General features: G+C 43.2%; 1 protein-coding gene across 3 annotated transcripts in view; it reads left to right on the top strand.

Moving 5' to 3' along the window:
* The first annotated feature begins 1,947 nt into the window (after positions 1-1,947).
* Positions 1,948-22,099, top strand: part of LRP3 (LDL receptor related protein 3) — a 28,222-nt gene continuing 8,070 nt past the window's right edge. The window contains exons 1-4 of one of the 3 annotated variants that reach the window (XM_077184861.1): positions 1,948-2,440; positions 4,007-4,069; positions 7,266-7,313; positions 15,416-15,554. In XM_077184861.1, the coding sequence (XP_077040976.1) occupies positions 4,063-4,069; positions 7,266-7,313; positions 15,416-15,554 (194 nt within the window). In that variant the 5' untranslated portion in view covers positions 1,948-2,440; positions 4,007-4,062. Of the gene's footprint in view, positions 2,441-4,006; positions 4,086-7,265; positions 7,314-15,415; positions 15,555-22,099 lie in introns of all 3 variants that reach the window. The other 2 variants (XM_077184862.1, XM_054640728.2) reach the window with 2 other exon arrangements.

The following is a 22,099-nucleotide window of genomic DNA, read 5'->3' as shown; positions in this document are numbered from 1 at the left end:
TGGTGGTGTTACATGACTTTTTTGTGATCCAGTTCTGTCAAAAGCATTAAAATGAATGAATGTACCTATAGCTCCAGCATACATAATGTATAATGTGTACTCCTAGAGCCATCATGTTTTGAAATGGGATATGAAGGCTTGACACATGGCTTGAGCAATGATTCAGTTTGGCACAACTCTTTTAAAGGGATCTTAAAATAATCTCCATGAAGTAGAGCACCTAGGATGGGCTGTGTTTTCAAGGTGGATGTTGTGATGTGATAATTAATTCCCCTAGGCCAGCAGATGCTGGAGCATACACATATGTACATTCATATGTAAGTTTTCTAAAATAAACACATATTTAAGTGAACACTAAAGTGCGTGACTGAAAATTTTAAATTAGTCCTATGTGAACATCAAAATATAACTCTAAACTGAGTGGATTTTATCTTAACAAGTTAGTGGCATGGACACAATCTGTTAAAAAAGGAGTCTGCAGCCAGCATTTTGCTTTCAATCCTATACAGTGTACTGTTTTGGAGAGATGCAAGGGTGTTATTTAATGGAAATGAGAGATATAATTTACTCATAATTAGCACAATAAGTGTTAATGCAGAATGTAGAAGTGACTGTATATGTTTTTCAAATTACAATAATAGACTCACCAAGGAAAAATTCTTTTATAAAACATTCCATTATTGCTTTTACAGACCCATAATTTGAGGATTACTGCTCAAAAGCCCAGATGAAATGATTTTACAATCATGGGTCCATTAAAGGTTTAAGAATTGTCTGGTTAGATTACAAAGAATTTAGATGTGAAAAATGTTGTGTGATTTAATATGCTATTTAAAATTGCACAGACACATGTGAAATAGGCTGTATCTGCAGAACAGACAGATACTGCTGTGCTGACTGTGGGACCTTCTCACCTACAGGTAAACTTTGTACTGACTCACTAATTATTTCTGCATCTCTAGCACAGTAGAAGTATTTATTATGACATCCATTTCTCTCATTCCAGGTGCACCCACATAATACTGTTGATCCTCAGGCCAATCATCCATTAGGCACTCGTTAAGAACCACGGTGATAGGCAAATGCAAATTACAATTATAATAATTCCAACAAAGGAGTTGATAAGGAAAAGGTGAGGCACAGGTCTGTAGCTCAGAGAGGGTAAGGATCTCAACCACACACAGCCACACATTTATTGTTGAAATAAAAAGGCCTAAAGCACCGGTACTGGTTCTCAGGGGCAGTACGTGAACATCTGCAAATAGGAAAACAAGGAAAAGTTCAGCAAACATGCGAGGTACAGCTGGCTCACTGTAGCTGCTAGGGCAGCCTGGGCAGGGGTACCTGTCCCCTTGCACTGCTTTGCAATTCTCCTCATGAAGTTCCCAATTAACTTCTGCCGTCTTGCTGCTTGTAACCACATTAAGCTTTGTCCATTTTCAGTGGGAGAGGATGGGTTTCCGTCGTTTACAGTAATCCGAACCGGCTGCCTTGCCGTGGATACGTTACCTGTGTGATGACAGATGAGTTGTTTCACGCTCGGCAGGGCCTGGAAGGTTCGGGCCTGGGTCCCAGCGCTCGGTACGGCTGAAGGCGCTGTGAGCTCCAAGGGCAGCCGGGCTCCTGGGCAGCTTTTCTCCATGCGCCCATCACCGATCACAGCGTTCACTCTCGGGAGCGGCAGCGGAGCCAACTCAGCGTAGCTCCGGAGGAAACTCCCGGGAAAAGGCATCCGGGTGACCGCAGGGCCGAGGCGGCTCCCGGCCGGGGGGCCGGCGGCGGCGGCACTGGGCGCGGCCTCCCGGCCCGGGCCCGGAGCCCCGCGCACCGGCCCGGCACAGGGGGCTGGGCCCGGCCCGGCCCGCGGGCTGCCGGCACCATGGCCGCGGGCGCAGGGGCGCGGCGGCAGCGGGGAGAGCCGAGCCTGACAGGAAGCGCGGCGGCCGGCGCTGCGCGGGCGGGCTCGGCCCTCGCCGTCCCTTCCGCCCCCGGCCGCGCTCCGCCCGCGCCGCCCGGCCGCTGGCGGCGGCCCCTCAGGTGTGCGCGGAGGGAGCGGAGCGGGGCGGTGCTGCGCTCCCCTCGCCGTCTGGCCCGGCCGCCGCAGCCGCTCTCAGGCGGGCCTGTCACGTGGGGCAGCGGCGGCGGCGCTGCGGTCTGGTCTGTTCGCTGCCACCTGCCCCGGAGCGGCAGCGCGGGCCGGCCATGGGGCTGCCGCCGTGCCGGCCGCCCGCTCCACTCCCGGCTCCCCGGCGGGCGGGGGCACCGCGGGCCGGCGGCGCCGCCGGCGACTCCTGCGGCTCGGCGTAGCGGCTCGGCGGGCGCGGAGCCGCCGCGGTTCCCCCCGCGCTGAAGGGCAGGCGACAGCGACCCGCCATGGAGAAGGCAGCGGCCGCGGAGCTCCGTCAATGCGCGCTGGCGCCGCTCACTGCCATCTGCCTGGGTGAGTGCGGCCCGGCCGCTCCCTGGCGGCGGGGCACGTCCGGGCACGGCGGGCACCGGCTCTGGGGACTGCTGGGCCCCCTCCTTCCCTGCGGGAAGTGACCGTGGGGCGCGGGATGGGACGAGGCTGCCCCGCACCGAATCGTGCCGGCGGAGCCCCCTCCCGTCACCGCTTCCGAACGGGCCGAGGGCCGGCGCGGCCCCGGCTCGCTCCGCGCCGCTCGGGCTGCCGTGCCCGGCCGTGTGGGGCCGCGCAGAGCGCTGCCGGATCCAGCGGAACCCGTCGCCTTGCCCTTGGCTCTGGAAGCGCTCCCATAACCTCGCACAGCCCTGAATAATAATAATAAAAAAAGTTTAGGAGGCATCAGCGGTTCTTCCGTGGGCTGTGAGCTTGTGCAGAGTGCGGTGCAGGCTCGGTCAGGGACTGCCCGGCCCTTCTCTTGAGTGGCAGCGGGAAGAAACATTTCCTCTCCCTCTGTGTCTCTGCCATATTCTGCTCTCTTCCCTCCCTTCTGCTTGAAGCCGTTGCTTTCCGCTCTGCTTCTCAGCAGGTGTTAATTTATGGCAACGTGATGAAGCGTATTGCTGCTTTCCAGTCTGTCAGCCCCTTCAGTCAGGGGATGGTTTTTGTTCGGCAGAAGCGTTGGCGCCTGGCTGTGACAAGAAGGAGCGAGCGACAGGCCCGGCGTGTTTAACAGGGACACGTGAAGTTAGGAGCTGCTAGAGCTCCCTGCTCCTCTCCTGCGCTCTGCCAGGGAGGGCATCCTGCTGGGGCAGCGCATCAGCAGCAGCTGAGCAGGGCTGTGCTGAGCCCTCCAGACACTCACTGGGTGAACTGTCACAGCTCCTTGGTCCAGAATGCTTCAACTCACATCTCTTTGCTAATGAAGTGGATTAAAGTTAATTTTTAATAATCCCGAGTGACAGTTACTATTCGTTATGCAAACGATCAGAAAGGGATATCTTGTGGTCAGGATTCTCGTTCTGTAAACCATACTGCTTGTTTATGTAAAAGTGCTTCCTTAACATCAGCGCTTACCTAGAAAAATGTAGGAAGTTGAAGTTTAAAGGCTGCTGTGTTATGTCAAATGTCTCCATTTTAATTAATGTAAGTACAATGTAAAAAGCTAGCTAAGCTACAAAACAGTTTGAACATCCAGGTCCTACAACTCTTCTTTTTTGCAGTGTCTTAACGGGATTTCAAAGGTGTGCACAGCATGAGGATAATGTCTGCTGCACTTCCTATGTAAAGTTAGAGAAAGATGCACATTTCCCTGTATCTCTGAATTTCTTATTGTTTCTTGGGGGGGTGTTTTGGGTTTTTTTAAATTTTATTTAGGTTTTTTTTTTGTGGCCCAGTCAGACCTTTGTTAAACCTGTTATTAGTTGACATAAATAGCATGGTTATTGTTAAAATGACTAATGAGATAATAAAAGGTTATATAAACTCCAGAGCTGAAGTGAGAACACTTCTTGTGTTTAGGTGCGGGTGATGTCAGGCTAAAAGTTTATTAGATTTCTGCTTTCTATGACTTCTAGAATTTCACTGTCTGGCTCTTCTTTTCAGCTGGAATGTTTTATTCCTATTCCTTGCACAACTGACAGTAGTGGAAGTTGAGAAACATGAGAGGTGGGAAGCTTGTAAGGTATTTTGCTTCAGTGAACCCATAAGAATTTAATGCTGTTACTTTAACTATTTTTGTCTTTTACTTCCTGCTTGTCTGTCCTTTCCTTTCATCCTTGTTTTTGGTTCTTGCCATTCTTTCCTTGTTTTCCCATGGGCTGTGTGTGGGTGTTTGGTGTCTGTGTCAATGCACTGCCACTGACCATTGCTGTGTGACCTCATCTGTAAACTGCTGCTCCAAAGGCTGCAACTGGGTTTGTTTCAACTGTTCTTTTGTGAAGCCATTTTGTTTATCATTCTTGAGAAATTCTGGAGGACATAGAAAGTTACCAAATAAGAAGGAATCAGTGAAACTGAAGTCTCTCCATCTGGCTGTGGGGAAAGCCTGGTAGCTGTCATTTGGTTTGGAGGTGCCAAGATGTAAATTTCCTTTTTCATCCAAATAGTCACTTTCCAAGCTGAAAACCTCACCCTGAGAATTATTTAGCAATCCAGATGAATGGCACAGTAAGTTTCCTGCATGAAGTTCAAGCCTACTAAACCACTTCTGGGATTTCTTTCTGGCTTTCCCATAACTGCCCAACAGTTTAAAAAAAAGGCATCTAGGAAACCTTCTAATACTTGAGTGTCTCCCCTGTTTTCGTTTTGACAAGAGACAAGAAAATCAGCAGGGAATGGCTGTTCTCTCTTATGGGCCTCTGGCAGTGTTGAGAGCTGGGTGCTGGTTTAACAGTGCTCTTGTGGTTTGATTTCATGGTCTTGAGTGAGCAAAATGAAACTGTAAGCTTATTCAGTTGCTTGGGAAAATATCTGGTGTGAGACTTAGCTTTTACTTTAAAGAACTATTTTTGCTGACTTCTTGGTATGAAAGGGTTTGAAAATGAGAGTGAAGAACTTGCAACTGCAGCCAATACAAGTTTTCTGCAGAGATAAATGAGTATTTTGGGGGTTCTCTTTCTTAGGTATCTGCCAGGTGTGGTGTGCAAGGCTGCCCATAACTGCATTAGTGGTAGTAAGCTGGGGCTCACTGTTTAACAGTCCTCAGGAATGCAGGTCTGAGTTGGCTAATTCCACTCTATTATACCCCTTGACTTTATCCTACTTATTTCCATTTAAAGGGCATAGGGGCCTCTTTTAAGCCATGTGAGGAAACCTCTGCTTCAGAGCTTGTTTCTCTTATGGCTGTTGGGAGTTCAGGTAGAAAACATAAAGAAAGATTTACAATGGTGGTACAGACCCAGACTCTTCCATACATTGTACCTTCAAACCCTGCTTTCAGTTGTGCTGATATTAGTTATGCAGAGTATATTCATGTACTTTCTTTGGAGCAAAATCAAGTATTTTACTTCTCATGAATATAAATTTGTGACATAATCATGGATTAATTTCATCTCAGTCTTTAGGACTGTATTACTATGGTTACAGAAATAGTGGCACTTTAATACTGGATGAGGAAATGTTGTGTTGCTGTTACTGCTGTGATGCTGAGTTTGTCACAAACGGATGTGCTGTTTGCCAGAGTTAACAGGGCTCTGTTGTTTCCTGGTACAGGACAGGTTTTTTGCTCCTAGGTACTCTTACTCACCTCACAGAGCAAACTAGTACTGTGAAAGAAGAAATAATTACATGGCACATTGTTATTGTCATATGTTATAGATGTTAGCTAATTATGTAATAAAACCAGTGATGATAGGGCCCTTTGAACATCATAATACTGCTTATTAACACAAGTCTGTGGCTCAGGTGTGTTTCTCCTCAAGCTGTAGCATTACATACACTGCCATTTAGTTGCCCTCCTGCCTTTGTGTATCCTAAAAGCTCAGTCCCAAGACTACTTAGAGGGAGGGTGAAGTCACTGCCCTTGTCCCTGAGCCCTGAAGTCTGTGATGAGTGACCCCAGGAGCAGTCTTTGTCTCTGCTCTGTAGGTCTGTAGCAGTCCCCCCAAAAGGAGAAAATCCAAGCTGTGTGTCCATGTCATGGAGGGACAGCTGTAGGCACCTGGGCTGCTGCAGTGTGGTGGTGACTGAAAAATGTCACTGGGCCTGAACTGGAAAGCTGAGGGATTGCTTTTGTTTCCACCCCTTTAGTACTTCTTGTGCTGGTTTAAGTTATAACAGAAGGTAGTCAGGGCAAGGGTCATTGTTTTGAGATGTGTTTAGACAGGGTAGAAGACAATGGGGGCCCACACTCTGAGCCATAAATAGCGTTAATTGTCAGCTGCTTCCTAAGTGACTGTTGGGAACAGGGACGGTTTCTCTTCCTCTCTTCTCCTATTGTTGATTTTTAAATGATGTTTTTAACTAAATTCTTGCCAAGAGATTACATATTAAAAGATTTAGGACTTATGCAAAATAAAGCCGAAGTGAGTTCTTGGGCTGGGATGGTGTAAATTAAGTTTTTGGTAACGTTTTAAACCTTCCTAATTTTTTGAAGCGTTTGTCATTTTACTGATAGGGTATTTTTGTAGATTACAGATTACTGCTGAAATGAGAGTAGTCAGTGGGACACGCTGTAATTTTTAAAGAATGTGTGAGGAAGCTAATAGGGAACTACATGTTAATGCTGACTTCTGGAGCAATAATGACACTGGACAAATTTTCTTTGGCAATAACTACTCTTTCCAGATCACTTTAATGGTATACACTGTGAGAGGAGACTTGAGAAAGTGAAGAGTCTTTGGAACTTAATTTGCAAGTCAGATATGTATTGCAAGTACTGCCTCATCCTGTTTTGATTGTATTAGTGGACCTTGTTGAAAACTTCATTGCTTTTGCTTAGTCAAGGCAATCATGTTAGCTTTAGCAGCTGATTTTCAAGGTGACATTTACCTGGGGGGAGCAAACTTTGCTTTATTCAGAGAAGTATTTAAGGATAATAATCGCATTTTAATGTGATTGTTCTTCTGTCTTCTGGAGTTAAAATTAATCCTATGGAAGATAATTTAAAATAGATTGGCAGTTGTTTCTTTAGTATCTTTGAAACATGCTACCAAAACTTCCATTGTGTATTGACTTGTTTTAGCTACAGTGAAGGATAATAGTTGATTACATGACTTGCCTGTGCAGATAAGCAAAGTTCTTGTTGGGAAACTGGAATGCATTTGTGCTAACACCCCAGCAAACACCTAGGAATGGTTAACTATTGACTGCCACCCTGTACTGCTAGAATTTGTCTGAACATTGTTTTTCTGTCTTTACACAGTGAATCTCTTCCTGACTGGGAAAATAGAAAGTGCTGTTACCTCATTAGGTAAGACATACTTTTCTTCCCTCTATTTACTGTTCGTTTGAGCTGTTACTGTTTCTTCCTCATGCAGAGAGATGTTCTAATGAAAGAGTGACTTTTTAAATGACATTTGTTTAAGACAGACTAACGATGACATCTTAGGAAGTTTAGGACTTTTAAGTCTTCCTAGGCTTTGTCCCAGTGCCAGCCAAAGTGAAGGATCTCTGTCCCGCTGTCCCCAAGGCCAGGGATCGCTGTCCCACTGTCCCCAAGGCCAGGGATCACTGTCCTGCTGTCACCAAGGTGAGGGATCACTGTCCCCAAGGCCAGGAGTCCTTGTCCCACTGTCCCCAAGGTCAGGGTGGCTGTCCCTGTGCCAGGGCTGTCCCCATGTGTGCCTGGCAGGGGGACAAGGCCAAGGTGCCATGCGAAGGGTGCGCCGCCATTCAGGTCACTCCTGTCCCTGTGTTCTGGTCACTCCTGTCCCTGTCCCTGTGTTCTGGTCATTCCTGTCCCTGTGTTCTGGTCACTCCTGTCCCTGTCCCTGTGTTCTGGTCACTCCTGTCCCTGTCCCTGTGTTCTGGTCATTCCTGTCCCTGTGTTCTGGTCACTCCTGTCCCTGTCCCTGTGTTCTGGTCACTCCTGTCCCTATCCCTGTGTTCTGGTCACTCCTGTCCCTGTGTTCTGGTCACTCCTGTCCCTGTCCCTGTGTTCTGCTCACTCCTGTCCCTGTGTTCTGGTCACTCCTGTCCCTATCCCTGTGTTCTGGTCACTCCTGTCCCTGTGTTCTGGTCACTCCTGTCCCTGTCCCTGTGTTCTGCTCACTCCTGTCCCTGTGTTCTGCTCACTCCTGTCCCTGTCAGGCTCTGAGCGCTGTGGCCATCGCCCTCTGTCACACGCTGCTGTCATTGGTGGTGTCACTGTCATTGGTGGTGTCACTGTCACTGATTGTTTTCTCATCTGGTTGTTGTTAAATTGTGAATTGTTCCAGTAACAGTAAATTGTGATCTCAACCCCTAATCTGTGTTTGGGCTCTCTCACCCGAGGGCTGGGGGACAGGAGTGGCTGTGGGGTTTATTTTCCACTTGGGATTAAACCACAACAGGATTATGGACTGCATCATTGTCAGTGATAGATAAAAATTGTAAGCTTGAGGCTAAGGTCATAGTGCTGGGTATATGTTTAGAGGAAAACTCTGTGTTTAGGAAGTGTGCCTTGGAGCACCTAGTCAGGGGGACTGGCTCATTCCTGACGAAGCTAAAACAAGAATATTAAAAATGTCTCAAGAATGTCAGTGTGGAAATTTAACCATAATCACAGCACTTAGTGATTTCCTTCTCTCTAGCAGTGCTGTGACTTAGTGACATTATGGGAACATTGCAGTCAGGGTCCTCTTAGTGATAAGGACCCTCAATCCACTGTCATACGTGTAGATGTACTTTATTCTCAGAGAGGCTGCAACTTCTGTTAAAACTGAAAATGGCAAATCAGGGAGATGGGAGGAAAGGATATTGGAAAACAGAAAAATAATTCTAGGACAGCAGATCAAATAATGTTGGAGCTTGAGTGGTCAAGTCAAAACTGGGGGTTGAGAGAAGGTTTAAGTCAGGAGAAGGTAGTAATTTGATGATTAGGTAACCTGCTTAAATTAAGCCTTAAATTAGAGGAAGTGTGGATAAACCATGCAGGACGTGTTGTTTGCAAGACAGTATTTTCCATTCTTTCACTGGAAAAAGTACAGAGTGTCACTTATGTCCTGGTATGTTCTGCCTGGATGGTTCTTTAGCTTTTGATGGAGTTTGGCATCTGTTTGGTGTATGATGCATGAGTTTACAGAATGTAAATTAAGTAATTACACAGTTGCTTACTTAGACTGGTGATACTGCCCCAGCCTAAAATACCTTGAGCTTCTTCCAGTTGGCTCTGCTGCTTTTTAACACGTTTTTTCACTAGAAATAAGTTGTAACATCTGGCTTTTATATCAAAAGTATGCTGCAAACCTCAGAGTATTGTAGCCTTCATGTTTTCTTGTCTTCATACAGTTTTGAGTTACCTTGTCTCTTGATGGTGTAACTGGAGCTTGGGATGAAAATGATCAACAAAGGGCATTGCAAGAGAGGGATCCATGCCTGTGTAGCTTCTCTTACCTGTGCTCACTCAAAGCCAGGTGGGCCTGTTGATGGAGCAGCGTGAGCTCAGGCTTTGTCCATCTGTAGGTGGAACCTTGACTCTGCCTTCACTGGCTCTGATCAGGGACAGGAGAAGCCAGCTGGAGCCTGGGCAAAGCAAAGGGGAGCCTCAAGTCTTCTTTTTCCATGGGCATAAGGGATCTGCATTAAACCATGTGTGCAAGCCCCCCTTGAGGGAGCACTGTGAGAATTTGGGGAGAGTTTCTGCTGACACTGAGAGAGCTACTTGAGGAAATGTGTATTGCCAAAAATTTGGGTTTGAGAGGAGGTTCCTTGTGGCAAGTGCAAAACATCTTTTATCCTGGAGCAGATGGTTGGGATGTGTTCCTTGTGACTGGTGCAGAAGAATGTGAAGCTGCAGGATTTATTTTTGTCTGGGATTGTCTGGAAATGTATTCCAGCACAGCATAGTATCCTCAGTTCTGTCCTTTGGTGAAGCTTAATGTATGTTTTATTACAGTTATTCTTGCAAAAATAAGAGTAATATTATTAATGTAAAGGTTTTGGAAATGTCATTGCACTTATTTGTGGCATACTTAACTGGCAGAGGGAATCTACTGTTTACAGTAGAAGAAATCCATTTGATTGTAACAGAAAGCCTCATTAAGATTTATGCCCTCATTAAGATTTATGCCCTCTTGACAGAAACTCTCTGAACTCAAATATCTTCTGGCATTCGTTTAAGTTTGGGGTTTTCTTTTTCTTTGCTTGTTTAGTTTTCGTTCTTGTTGTTTAGGGTTTTTTTTAACTATGGAAGATTTATTATTGTCTGTCTTCATAATTTATCTTTCCTTTAAAAGCACTATCTCAGTAGGATTTTTGGTGGGTTGGTTGGACAGTCCAGGAATTGGTATTTTTATCTTTCTTCTGTAATGGTAAATGTGGGAAATTTAAGCAGTTTGGAGTTTTTAGTCAATTGGGATTTCACTTTTCTTCTAGGTTTGTGCAGAAAGGTTGTGGAAAGACACTGAATTGTTGAAAAAGTGTTATCACTATTCTTTTGTGTTGTAACTGATGATAAGGTCTTCAGAATCCAGGACTGTGCCTTTCTATTTAGGAACTTCCCTTTCCTTTAGATGTTTTGGCAATTTGAGCCGGATTTTGTTTGTTTTCCTTAAGGAATCACAGTGTCATGCTGAAGCCCTAAGTACTTATTAACACAGTACTTAGGCACGTGTGTTATTTTGCAGACTTCATGGCCAGGAGCTGAGGAGGGAATTGGGACCCTTTTATTAATAATGAAGCCCCAACAGTATAAAATTCTGCCCTTGTGTGGTTTTACCGTTTTGTTGTCAGCGCTGAAGGCTGCGTTTAGTAAAGGTATTTCTTTCAAGATTTATGTGTGTGAAAAAAGAGCTGCTGAAAGCTGTGCTGGGATATTTCACCTTTTCTTCCTTGCAGCAGTCAGGGCACAAGGAGTGGAGGGGCAGGCAGCTGCTTTAGGGAGGAGATCAATTGATGTTTGTAAAGCCTGTAGTAATGAGCATTGGTGGGAAAAAAGGCATCAAAACCAGGAGGCAATTAAGTGAAGTTCAGGTAAACACTGCAGTGGTTTTGGGAGGGGTGTATGTGTGTGTGCCCAGTTTGCTGTAACAGGTTTAGGGGACCATGGACGTAGAATTAAAACAGTGTAATGAAGTTTTGGCAATACTGTCTTGGTGTCATTCATAATGATGGTGTACCCCATAATCATCTGTGCCCAGAAATCCTTCCTGTGTCTCAGAGGTTCCCCAGCAGGGAGTGGTGTGTGTGTGTGTGTGTGTGTCTGTGAACGTGGTGTGTGTGAGTTTGTGTGTCTGTGAGTGCTGTGTGTGAGTTTGTGTGTCTATGAGTGCTGTGTGTGAGTTTGTGTGTCTGTGAGCGGTGTGTGTGAGTTTGTGTGTGTGTGTGTGTGTGTGTGTGTGTTTGAGTGTCTGTGTATGGTGTGTGTGAATTTATGTGTCTCTGAGTGTGTTGTGAGCGGTGTGTGTGTGTCTGTGAGTGTGTTGTGTGCTAGTTTGTGTGTCTGTGTGTGGTGTGAGTTTGTGTGTCTGTGAGCAGTGTGTCTGTGAGTGCTGTGTGTGAGTTTGTGTGTCTGAGTGTGCTGTGTGTGAGTTTGTGTGTCTGTGAGCAGTGTGTGTGTGTGTGCTGTGAGTGTGCTGTGTGTGAATTTATGTGTCTGTGAGTGCTGTGTGTGAGTTTGTGTGTCTGTGTGCTGGGAGTTTGTGTGTCTCTGAGCGCTGTGTGTGTGTCTGTGAGTGTGTTGTGTGCTAGTTCGTGTGTCTGTGTGTGCTGTGAGTTTGTGTGTTGTGTGCTAGTTTGTGTGTCTGTGTGTGTGTGAGTTTGTGTGTTGTGTGCTAGTTTGTGTGTCTGTGTGTGCTGTGAGTTTGCTTTGGCGCCTGTCCTTCAAGAGCTGCCCGAGCAGCCTCTCTGCCCCTCGTGGTGGAGGCTCGGAGATAAGGGAGATAAGGGAAGCTGATGCCGTTTCTCGCCCCAGGCTCGGTGTGTTCTCCTCCGGCCGCTCGGGAGGAAGCAGCAGCCCTCAGCCATTTCCAGCCCAGTGTCGGTCTGTCCCCTCCCCGCGGTTTCGGGCGCTGCCGCCCGCTCCGGTTCCAGCCGCTGCCCGCCGAGCGCATCCTGCCCGGCCGCTCTCTGACTGCCCCTGCCTCCAGCAGGACAAGGACCTCCGTGAGCTGGCAGCCCCTGAACGCACAGAACTTCAGGCAGGGCCCCAGCCGACAGGAGATAAGCCAAGTGAGAGATAGGAGAACGGAGGGGGGCGGTGGAGAAAAGGCTGACACCGTTTCCCCTTTGTCCTTTGCATGCTCGCAATCCAGGGCATCACCTTGGGGGCTGTGCCCGGCAGCTTTGGGGTCTCTTTTTGTTCTGGGGAGTCCACAGCGTTGAGCAGTTTTGTATTTAGTCGTTATTTGCTGTTGTTTCTTGTTGTTGTTGGATTAGGAACGGTGAGAAGCAACGACTTTGACTCTGAAACTCAGGAGGCATCAAGTGAAACTTTATTGGGAACTTCAGATATTTACAGGCAGGATCGTTCATCCAAAACCTGACTGGTTCTCAAACAGCACCCCTCTCACAATTGGTTTAATTGGGAACAACACCTTCTTGTCCATAAACATCACATACAACGTTCCACATGTTCACAAACACCAGGTGTACAGACTTGAGATAAGAATTGTTTTAATTCTTTTCTTTGAGTTTCCCACAGCTTCCCCAGGACGATGCTTGGGAAAGTTGTCTGTTTCTCTCTCTCTGACTAAACTGTTGCATCCACAGTTTGACTGTTGCTATTCTGCTTTTTAGTAAAAAAAAAAAAAAAAAAAAGGTTCTTTTTTCACTTAATCTACTTACATTCATCACTTATTTGGACCCCTGAGGGAGATAGCTAGACCCAGATGCTTCTCCTTTAAATTGTCTTAAACCAAAACAGATATTTATTCAGATTGGTGGTCCATTCAAATCAGGACCCTTTGCAAGAGCTAATCAATTGTCCTTTTGATTGTGAGTAGGACAAGTCTGAAAAGCTTGATATGTGTCAGAGGGGATAAGGCCGTGGTAAAGTATTGGCAACAATAGCCATTGTCAGATGAGCTGCCAAAAATGGCATATAGTGTCAATGCAGCCCTTTCCTTGCTATGTCCTTAGATTTGCACAGCTACAGTTCTTCTGGTGAAAGGAAGAACCTGTTCCTTTTGTCACTCGTTTTTTTTTCTTGCCTCACATTTATATCAGATGTGCAGTGTTAGTAAGAAAAAGCATTTCTCACTGAAGACCTGAACTGTGATGTTACAGCAGATCCTCTACATAAGGAAACGATGGTATTCCAAAAGGAAAATATGTAGTGATGTTACTTAGAAAAAGCTGGGGTAGTTAAGTAACTATTGCTCAGAATCTTTGCAATTACTTCCTAAAACTGAGAAACAAGTATTTGGGAGAATAATAGCTCCCCTAACTACACTGATGGATGTGTGAATGGAAGTGCTCATGCAGAGCCATCAGCCTGTCAGTGGGACTTTCTCAGAATGGAAGCTAAATAAGTTTTGTGTAATTTTAACTCTTTTTTATTGCAAGTAGTATGAATAAGGGATAATAATCCAGAACATAAAATGGTACAAGGACAGCAGAAATATTTGCACAGGTGTTACTGGAAGCCTCTGGATTGTGCTGTCTGCTGTATTTGTTCTTTCACTTTGTGGATTCTGTTTCCTTCCCATTTTGAAGTGTTATTAACCTGGCAGTGAGGAGATGCAGCCTTTTGAGCTCCTTTATGTGTTTGCTAGCTCTTGGTCCTCTTCTGCTACTGTGATGTGTTGATGCAGTAACAAGTATGTGGAGGAACACAATTAAGACCTAAAGAAACTGAGAACTGGAGTTGAAAAGTCCTGTGGATCTTACATTTGCTTTTATGTTTCTGTAATTGCAACTGTATCTCAGTTTTGCCTGCATCTGGCATGGAGCTGTTCTGGTTTTAGAAATGTGATAACAAAAATGTTCTTGTTTTTGTAATTTCATTACTGCCAGATATTTGTTTGGAAATAGATGTTTTCATGTATTTATGTATTCTGTATGCTTTTGTGGCCTTTGAAGCTAGTAGGAATTATATACTTGTATTTCAGTGGAATGCTCTACCTGGAGAGTAAAAATAATAGCATTTTTATGTTTTGCCTCAGGTAAGTTACTCACCTGATGCTTTTTGTGTTCCTGTGGCTCTCACTTCAGAAGTGCTTACTGTGAACAAACAGAGTAGTGCCAGCCTAGGTTTCCTGGAGGGGATGTGCTGCAGCCCTGCCACCTGACCTGACTGCAGCCAAGCAGCTTTGCTGGTACTCCTTCCTCCATGCCTCCAGTGCAGCTAAATCTGATCCCAGCTGGGAATTGGAAGTGGTGTATTTGTGTGGCTGGATTTCAAGCAATACTGTAAATCTCTCATTTATAATGCAGTGTATTTGGATGTGTATGTGTATGAGGTGACAAGGTATAGGCAACCTTTTTTTTCCTTTACTGTATTTTTCAGCTACAAGAATGTAAGGTTCTTTCAAAAATGAAATATTCAGCTGCAGTCCACAAGTCATGCTCTAGATAGTAATTTGTTTTAAAAATAGTTTAAATAATATTTTTGGAGAATGTTCAGAATAGCTATTGCATTGCAGAGAATTTTCCCTCTTGTAATCTGCTTGGAGTATGTTTTCTTATCAGAACAGCTTTTCAGCTTGTCCTCAGAACATTTAATTTTCATTTTTGAATTGCTTAATTACAAATTAGAAGTATTTGATATAGCCTGCTGTTTTCCATAGGAAGAGCTAAATGTGCTTTGAAAATGCTGAGCTTTATTTGGCCTTGTTTGCTCTTTTCCCTGTCTTGAAATTTTTTCCCATCTATGTGGGTTCAGAAGGAATTTAGAGTACTTTAGTAATGTTCAATGAAAACATTTAACATTGGACTGCAGTTTACTTTTTTGTGGGAGGTGTGGGGTTGTGGTGAGTGGTGGTATTTTTTTAACCCTTACAAACTCTTCATGTGGTTAAGAGAATAAACAGCATGTCCAGGAACATGTCACAAAACTCGAGTTCCTTGTTACTTTCCAGTTAGTACAGATCCTCTTCACTTGCTGGGTGACCTGCCTAGGCTTTGGGAGGCTGCTCAGAAGGATTTCTGTATTGCATCCTCTTGGCAATCCATGCAGTAATATTGATTGTAGCCTGTGGTGGATTCATACAAGATTATTGATTGGGTCTGCATTGAAATGCAGGTTATGCTTACCTACACTTGGTGTGGGTGTCTTAATTAAAAAACAGGGCAGGGAAGAGAGCAGTAGGAGGATAAAACTGTTGACTCTCATATGTCTGCAGTCTCCAGAAACTGATGAAAGCCTTTGAAGCTAATATGAATTGTTGATTAGGCAAAGCATTAACAATATTATTTTTTCCCCCTTATTATCAGCTGCTTGCAGTGGAGAGCTGGAACAGCACACAGAGAGACGGGGAGTCATCTACAGTCCTTCCTGGCCATCCAACTATCCCCCAGCCATAAACTGCAGCTGGTACATCCAAGGAGATCATGGAGACATGATAACAATTAGGTATGCTGGGATATTTGTGGAGGTAAAGGATTGCTTTGCTGAAACAAAACAAAATGGGAATTTACCTGGTAGACCAATGTGAGGCTGTCTTCAGAGGCACTGGCTGATCAAAGAGAGCTGAAATTGGTTACACTGAACATGGTCCCAGGTTGGGCACCTCTCTCTAATTAAAAATGCTTCACTGTGGCTCGTTTCTGTAGGCTACTTCTGCCATCTGTGATTACAGAGGTCACTTGTGGTCTTTTAATGTATTTATCTGCACAATGCCTGTGTGAGATTTCACATACCCCTGACATTTGAGGGAGTGGGAAACAGCAAGATATTTACTCACATTATATAGTGCCCTTTCCCTTCATTGCTTATAAATGGGAGTAGGTGAAGGCTATAAAACCTGCAACAGCTTCAGTGGGCATGTAAAATTCTTAGAAAAAAAATACCATTTTCACCAATGTCTTGAAATGGTGCTATGCTTAATAGGCAGTTGAAGATAATTATTACTTATTGTTACTTGTTTACCAAAAGACACATTTTTTTTGCTTAATATTTATTTCCAACAAATCAAATAATAGTTAGCATTTGTGGTACAATTTCAGCTCAATTCTAGAAAAATGCTATTCAATAAAGACTAAAATGTACTGCAAATGGTTTGTTAAGAATGTTTAGGGTATGATATAATATACTGTGAATGTGCCTAATTTCTCTGGGCTAGTGGTGGGGTCCTTTATGAGCCAAAAATTTCTTACTTAAAAAATAAAACCTAGGAAAAGTTTTTTTTGGGGGGGGGGTTTAGTACTGTTACATTTGACACCATCTGCTCATTCTTTGCTCAGCTGCTTAAAAGGGTTGCAAAACCTCTTCAACTGCAGATGCTCAGAAATTGAAAACAAATCTGCCACAGATGGAAAATAGGAAGGCTCCACCATCCATAGTTCAAAATAGGAACTACTCACCAAAAGTCATGAAGTAAATACCTGCCAGCATTTGAAATTCCTAAATAGAAACATGCTTTTAAATCCCATTACATTACATTGGATGTGGGGAATTTGTTTCAAAGCAGAAATTGTTGGAAACTGAGAAAGCAGGAGAATGAGAGACAGGACTTGACTGGAGAATAATGCTGCAGTTTAGGCTATGAAAACATCCCAGAGTCCAGTTAGAATTAGGGCTCTCTTCTGCAAGTGTGAGTGCAACAGAGGCTGGAGGAACAACCTATGAGGGGTGGCAGCTGGTAATAATGTGTGTACAGTTTGGATGTGTGCACAGCAATATGACTTGCAAGATTTCTGAATGGTTTGTTTGCTCTCACTGAATGCCACATCCTGCCCTCCTCTGCACATGCAAACAATAGCAACAACGTGTTTACATCCCAGGGACTGGTGTTGTGGTGGGGTGTTTGGGACTATAAATGTGCTTGGAATGACTCACCCAGGGTATGAAATGCAGAATGTTTCAGCATCTGAGGGTTCCTTGACAAGGCTGTTACCCTTGCAATGGCAAGGATGTCAGAGAAGGAGCTGACTTGCTTACACTAGGAGGTTTCAAATGCAAACATGTTTTCTGCTTTCCAGTTGGATATGCTTCTTATTCTAACAGTGTGTTGGTAAGGGCATAAGAGTAAATTTTCCTAGGAAAAGCAAACACAGTTCTTGTGCTAACATCTGCATTTTGAGAGGTTTCAGAAAAGCCCATCTTCTTTGTGTTGTGTTACACAGTATGCACTTCCTTTGATCTTGAGTTCTCATTGACAACAAGACAGCAGTGTTATATAAGAGAAATATAAAATGAGATACAGCAGGAGCCATTAAGGGATAAAATTGCAATTGAAAGTATTTTGAATTTCTAAACTGTTTGCACTTGGTTATTTTTTATAAACCTATTTTTTTCATCAGCTTTCAGTAGAACAGTGACCAGATCTACATTTGTGTGTAAGATGCTGGCTTCTGTGGCCATCTCCTTTAGAAGCTATGTCTTAATGTCTGTCTTTCATGTGTACATTGATTTTCTTCATATCCTCACATTTCCATGCCTATTGTTTTGCTTTATAGTTTAATTTTTATAAATCCTTGAGGGAGCTTTCCCATGAACAGGAAGTATATGTTCTTTGTGCTTATACCACTCTGTATGCACATTTCAATATTTTCTTTCAGGTGTGTGTGTCTGATGGAATGGTTCTGTTGAGACTGTGAACAAGCCTGTAGCCACTGTTTTCCAGGACTATGTTATGTCTCTTCAAATTCAGCTGATCAGTTGCTAGTTATTGTTTTGGAAACTACTTGATTTTCCCACCCATTTTCTCTATTTTTGTCTTTCTTTTCACAGAGGATTACATAAAACCATGTAAGATCATATAGAGGTGTCATATGCAGTAACTGCCTCTGTACCATCATTTACAGGCTTTATAGGTTTATGTTTGTTCATATCTATGAAAAAAAAAATTGTTTAGCAGTTGCTGTTACTTGATGGTTGTAATTAACCCTGGTGTGGGTGGAGTATAAATTTATTATTTTATTACTGAAATTTAGGGGACTGCAAGTAAAATGTTCTTCATGTTCAGAATTCAAGATAAGAGTTTTGATAAGCAATCTACTTAGTGACCCACTCTTATTAATTAAGCTGTCTCTTATTAATTGAGGTGAGCTGATCACCTTCATTGGCTTTCACTTCAGTGGCTTTGAAAAAAAGAAATTGTCAGATACCATTTGAGTTTCAATTTCTGCATAAAATTGAGGTCTGTTAATGTATTCTTGCTGGTCTGTAATTGTGTGAAGAGTTAAAGGGACTGCTTCACAGTCTGTTTACCAAATTCATATGTTTCAGAACTTGACATTAATTGGAGAAAACCTCACAATAGCCATTTACTTGCTCAGCCTTTGAGGAAAAAGCCCCTCGTAGGCAGTGTCTTGTCTAAGGTTATGCAGTTAGCTGCTGCTTGGGAGCTGGGAGCAGAATGGAGCTTTCCTGACTTCAGCTCCTTGTGCTTCAGTGGTTAAACAGAAGTTTTTAATGAGCCAATTAAGTCATCAGTTATTCACAGTCTACACTTTCTGTGAGAAGTTGGCAAATAGAAATAACTTTTTTTGCTTAATTGGTTGGTTGGTTTTATTTTGGGACTGTGCTTTACTGACCTATCCATAATATTTATTCTCCAATCTTAAAATTAGTTGAGAGGGCCAAATTGGACATTTACTTTTTTATTTATTTACTAGTTGCTTTCATTCAGATTTTGCATCCCATGTTTGTCCTTTCCCAGTTACTAAGAAAGCTTTCTTTTTCTTTAATCTGTAGTCCCTCGTGCCTAAATTACTGAAAGGGTTGTGGAGAATTCCCTACATTATTTATAGAAGTACTTTTTTTTCCCTAGCTGCTACTGTTCCTTTCAGTGCAGATGGCAAAAAACTAAGCTCTGCTAAGCATTAGCTTTGCAGGAAGCACATTTTTCTCATATATATAGATTATTAATGTGTTTATGGTAGTCTGGTTTAATGAAATACTTTCCAGCAATGTAAAAATAGATAATAGGGAGATACCATTGGAGGCTGTTACTTCATGTGAGTACATAGGCAAAATCTGATGTATATGACTAAGAGTGTAATTTCCTGTAAACTCCTGGAGGTCTGCTCACTCTTGGAGGTAACTTCTATTTCAGGATCATTTCACTGGAAAAAGAATCAGATGAGTTTACTGATTTCTGCAGAATTCAGTAAAAACAAGACTTAGTGCTGCATTTCTCAGTTCACATTGAGTTGTTCTGATCCTCAAATTCTGAACACTTCCAGTGTTTAATTTGCTATTGTTGTACTTCCCTATAAAAATGTGGAAGAGACATTCCAAGAGCAAGACAAGAGCATCTTTCAGGAGAAACAAAACCTGCAAACTTTGGCCCAGTAATTTTGATCTTTTACAGCAGTCTCCTGCTATATTCCTGTTTTGTTATTGCTTTGGAGATCCACAGGTGGCAGTGAGAACAGCCTAATGCCATTTTAAAGGATGTTCAGTGATGGGTGTTGTGTTTTGTTTACATTGTAGTTCTGGTGCTGCAAATACCAATGTTTTACTGCTTTTCCTCTCCCTGCCCGTGAACCAGGCTGTGTGCTCTGCTTGTGGGGAGTACAGAAAGCCTGGAGCAAAGGCAGCTTCTCTTCCCTTTATCACCAGTGCCAGGGCAGGGAGCATTGCTCTGGTAGTGAAGCTCTGGGGAGGAGCAGGGCTTGCAGGGGGGTAAGGCTGTAATTGAGTTTATTGAACACCCTGTGCCCTGCAGTTGGCATGGGAGGATGGTCCCTGTTCCACTCCTGCAGAACTGTCACAGGGCTTTGCTGCAGAGGATTAGGGACTGAGCAGAGCTGTCTCTGCTTTTCCTCTCAAATCCTGTGCTTCCCTGCCCAAGGTGTTTAAAAATACTGTGGTACTGGCTGGTGCTGCATGAGATACAGATGATACATGAGTACTCTCTGTTTCAGTATGGCTCCTGCTTCTTGTTTTAGTCACAAAAAATGTAGTTTTTCATACAAAAGGTCTGAGACTTCCCTCAAGATCAGTAACTACAGGCTTGAGTACTTTCCAAAGGCTCTACAGTGGCTGTGTAGTCCTACAAGCAGTACAAGCACAAGTCTTTGTCCTGTATTTCCACTGTATACCAATACTCATTCAATCCTTTTGATGGAAAAATTTGCATTCCAGTTTGACAAAGCTCAGCTGAATAAACAAATGTTTTGTGGGTAGCAGGATTAAGTTATTCTTCAGAGGATATAACAGAGCAGCTCTAGATCTAATTAGAGATGATGAAAGAAGTAAAGCAATAGAGACTGAGTGCAGTATTCAGGAGTCTTGGCTAAAAGAAATCAGTTGGCTACTTAATGTCAGAGTAGAATGGCAGAAACCTCTGACACAAAACCTTCTCACAAATGCATTATGAAGTGAAGCCCAATTTTATATAGTTACAAGTGCAAACATATGTATTCATATTGTTTTCATATTTCTTTAGAAGGCAGTGTTTTTTGAGGTGAGGGCTTGTTTAACTATATAATGCTTTTGGTCATGTAAAATCACCATCAATGTAAATGAGGAAAAATATAGTTCTGTTGGAGGCAATATAACTTAAAAGGGTGCTGAAATAGTGACAATTCCTTAATCAAAGGAAAGTTTGTTGAAAATACATCTGTTGATTAGTTTGCATAAGGGACAACATAATTGCTTTGACTTTGCTTTGTCTCTTAGCAGAAGAAATTCTGTAACTGCTGTGGTATCTATTACAATAAAACTTCACATCAGAACTAGAGCATACACAGAGAAATTGTGTTTGAAACTTCTGGGCACTTGGGATTAAGATGTTTGCTTTTATAAAAGAGTTTGTTCTTGTGAATATTCTATATTTCCCTTTTTGAATACCAAGGCATTTTTCCCAGTAGCTTGTGTATCTCTGAGAGGCATGGTGTTCTTAGGGCATCTATTAAACACAGTGTTTCCTTGCAAGTCTGCTCTGCCTCATCACCCTTGTTCTCTGTGGCTGAAGTTTGGATTTGTCAGTGAAGAAATGTGGGATTCTGCTCTGAATCTGAGATCCACAAGTGACACTCAGGAAAATCAGTTATCCTCTGTATGCCTGGGCTTTTGCACTGGAAGCTGGAACTAAAGGTTCTTCCTCTTCCACAACCAAAAAAAGCTGTTTATTAGCAATGTACAGTACTAGATTTCCAAGGTGCAAGTAAAAGGTATTAATTGTACACAAATGCAGGCTCTTGAGAGTATTGCTGTCATCTGCAAAGGAGTTTTAAACAAGGTATGTGCATGTGGCTGACTTTTCTGTACTCTTCCTTTGTATAAATCTTGAAAGTGTTAAATATTTTTCTTGTTTTTTTTTTTTCTAGAAAGAAGTGCTTTTTAAAGTAAGTTATAGACAGCTGATTGTATAGGCAAATTCTACCCGTGGGTTGTGCAGTCTGTGTTGTGTAACCATGCTATGGCTGAATTATTTACTTGATAGACAAAAGTAGCTCTTTTCAGCAGGGCAAGGAAAATGAGTGGCTGTGGGACCCAGCTGGAGTGCTGGGAGCTGGGTAAGATAGGAGAACAATTTGTTTGCATCTCTAAGGGTCATTATGGTGCATCTAAAATAACTACAAAAGTAAAGCACCAAAAGATGTGAACTTGTTTGTAACATATAAAAAGAAATTTTTTAGTTATTTCCACCTCCCCCCACCCCCTTCCCCAGTTTTGAGTTTCCATGTCTTGATTTAGTGACTGTTCCCTTTTCTTAAGAACATCTGTTGTTGGGCATATGGCTATTTCTAACACTTAGTCAAGAAGTTTTCATTTAAAAATTCCTATGAACAATCCTCCAAGTAGATGATAGAAACCTTACATGATGTGTGGTGCCAAAATCAGTTACAGAGAGCAAAATTGGTGTGGTAGCTCAGTAATGCTGGCTCACATCTCACATAAAAAACAAACTTTATGTGAGTACCTATAGCTTCCCTGATGCTTTGGATAAGCATTCCTTTTCATGGTGCAGTGGCTGTTCACTTCTTGGTCATTAAAAACATTTT

Source organism: Agelaius phoeniceus, chromosome 12 (genome assembly GCF_051311805.1).
Source record: "Agelaius phoeniceus isolate bAgePho1 chromosome 12, bAgePho1.hap1, whole genome shotgun sequence".
NCBI lineage: Eukaryota > Metazoa > Chordata > Aves > Passeriformes > Icteridae > Agelaius > Agelaius phoeniceus.
This window is presented reverse-complemented; position numbering and strand designations above follow the sequence as displayed.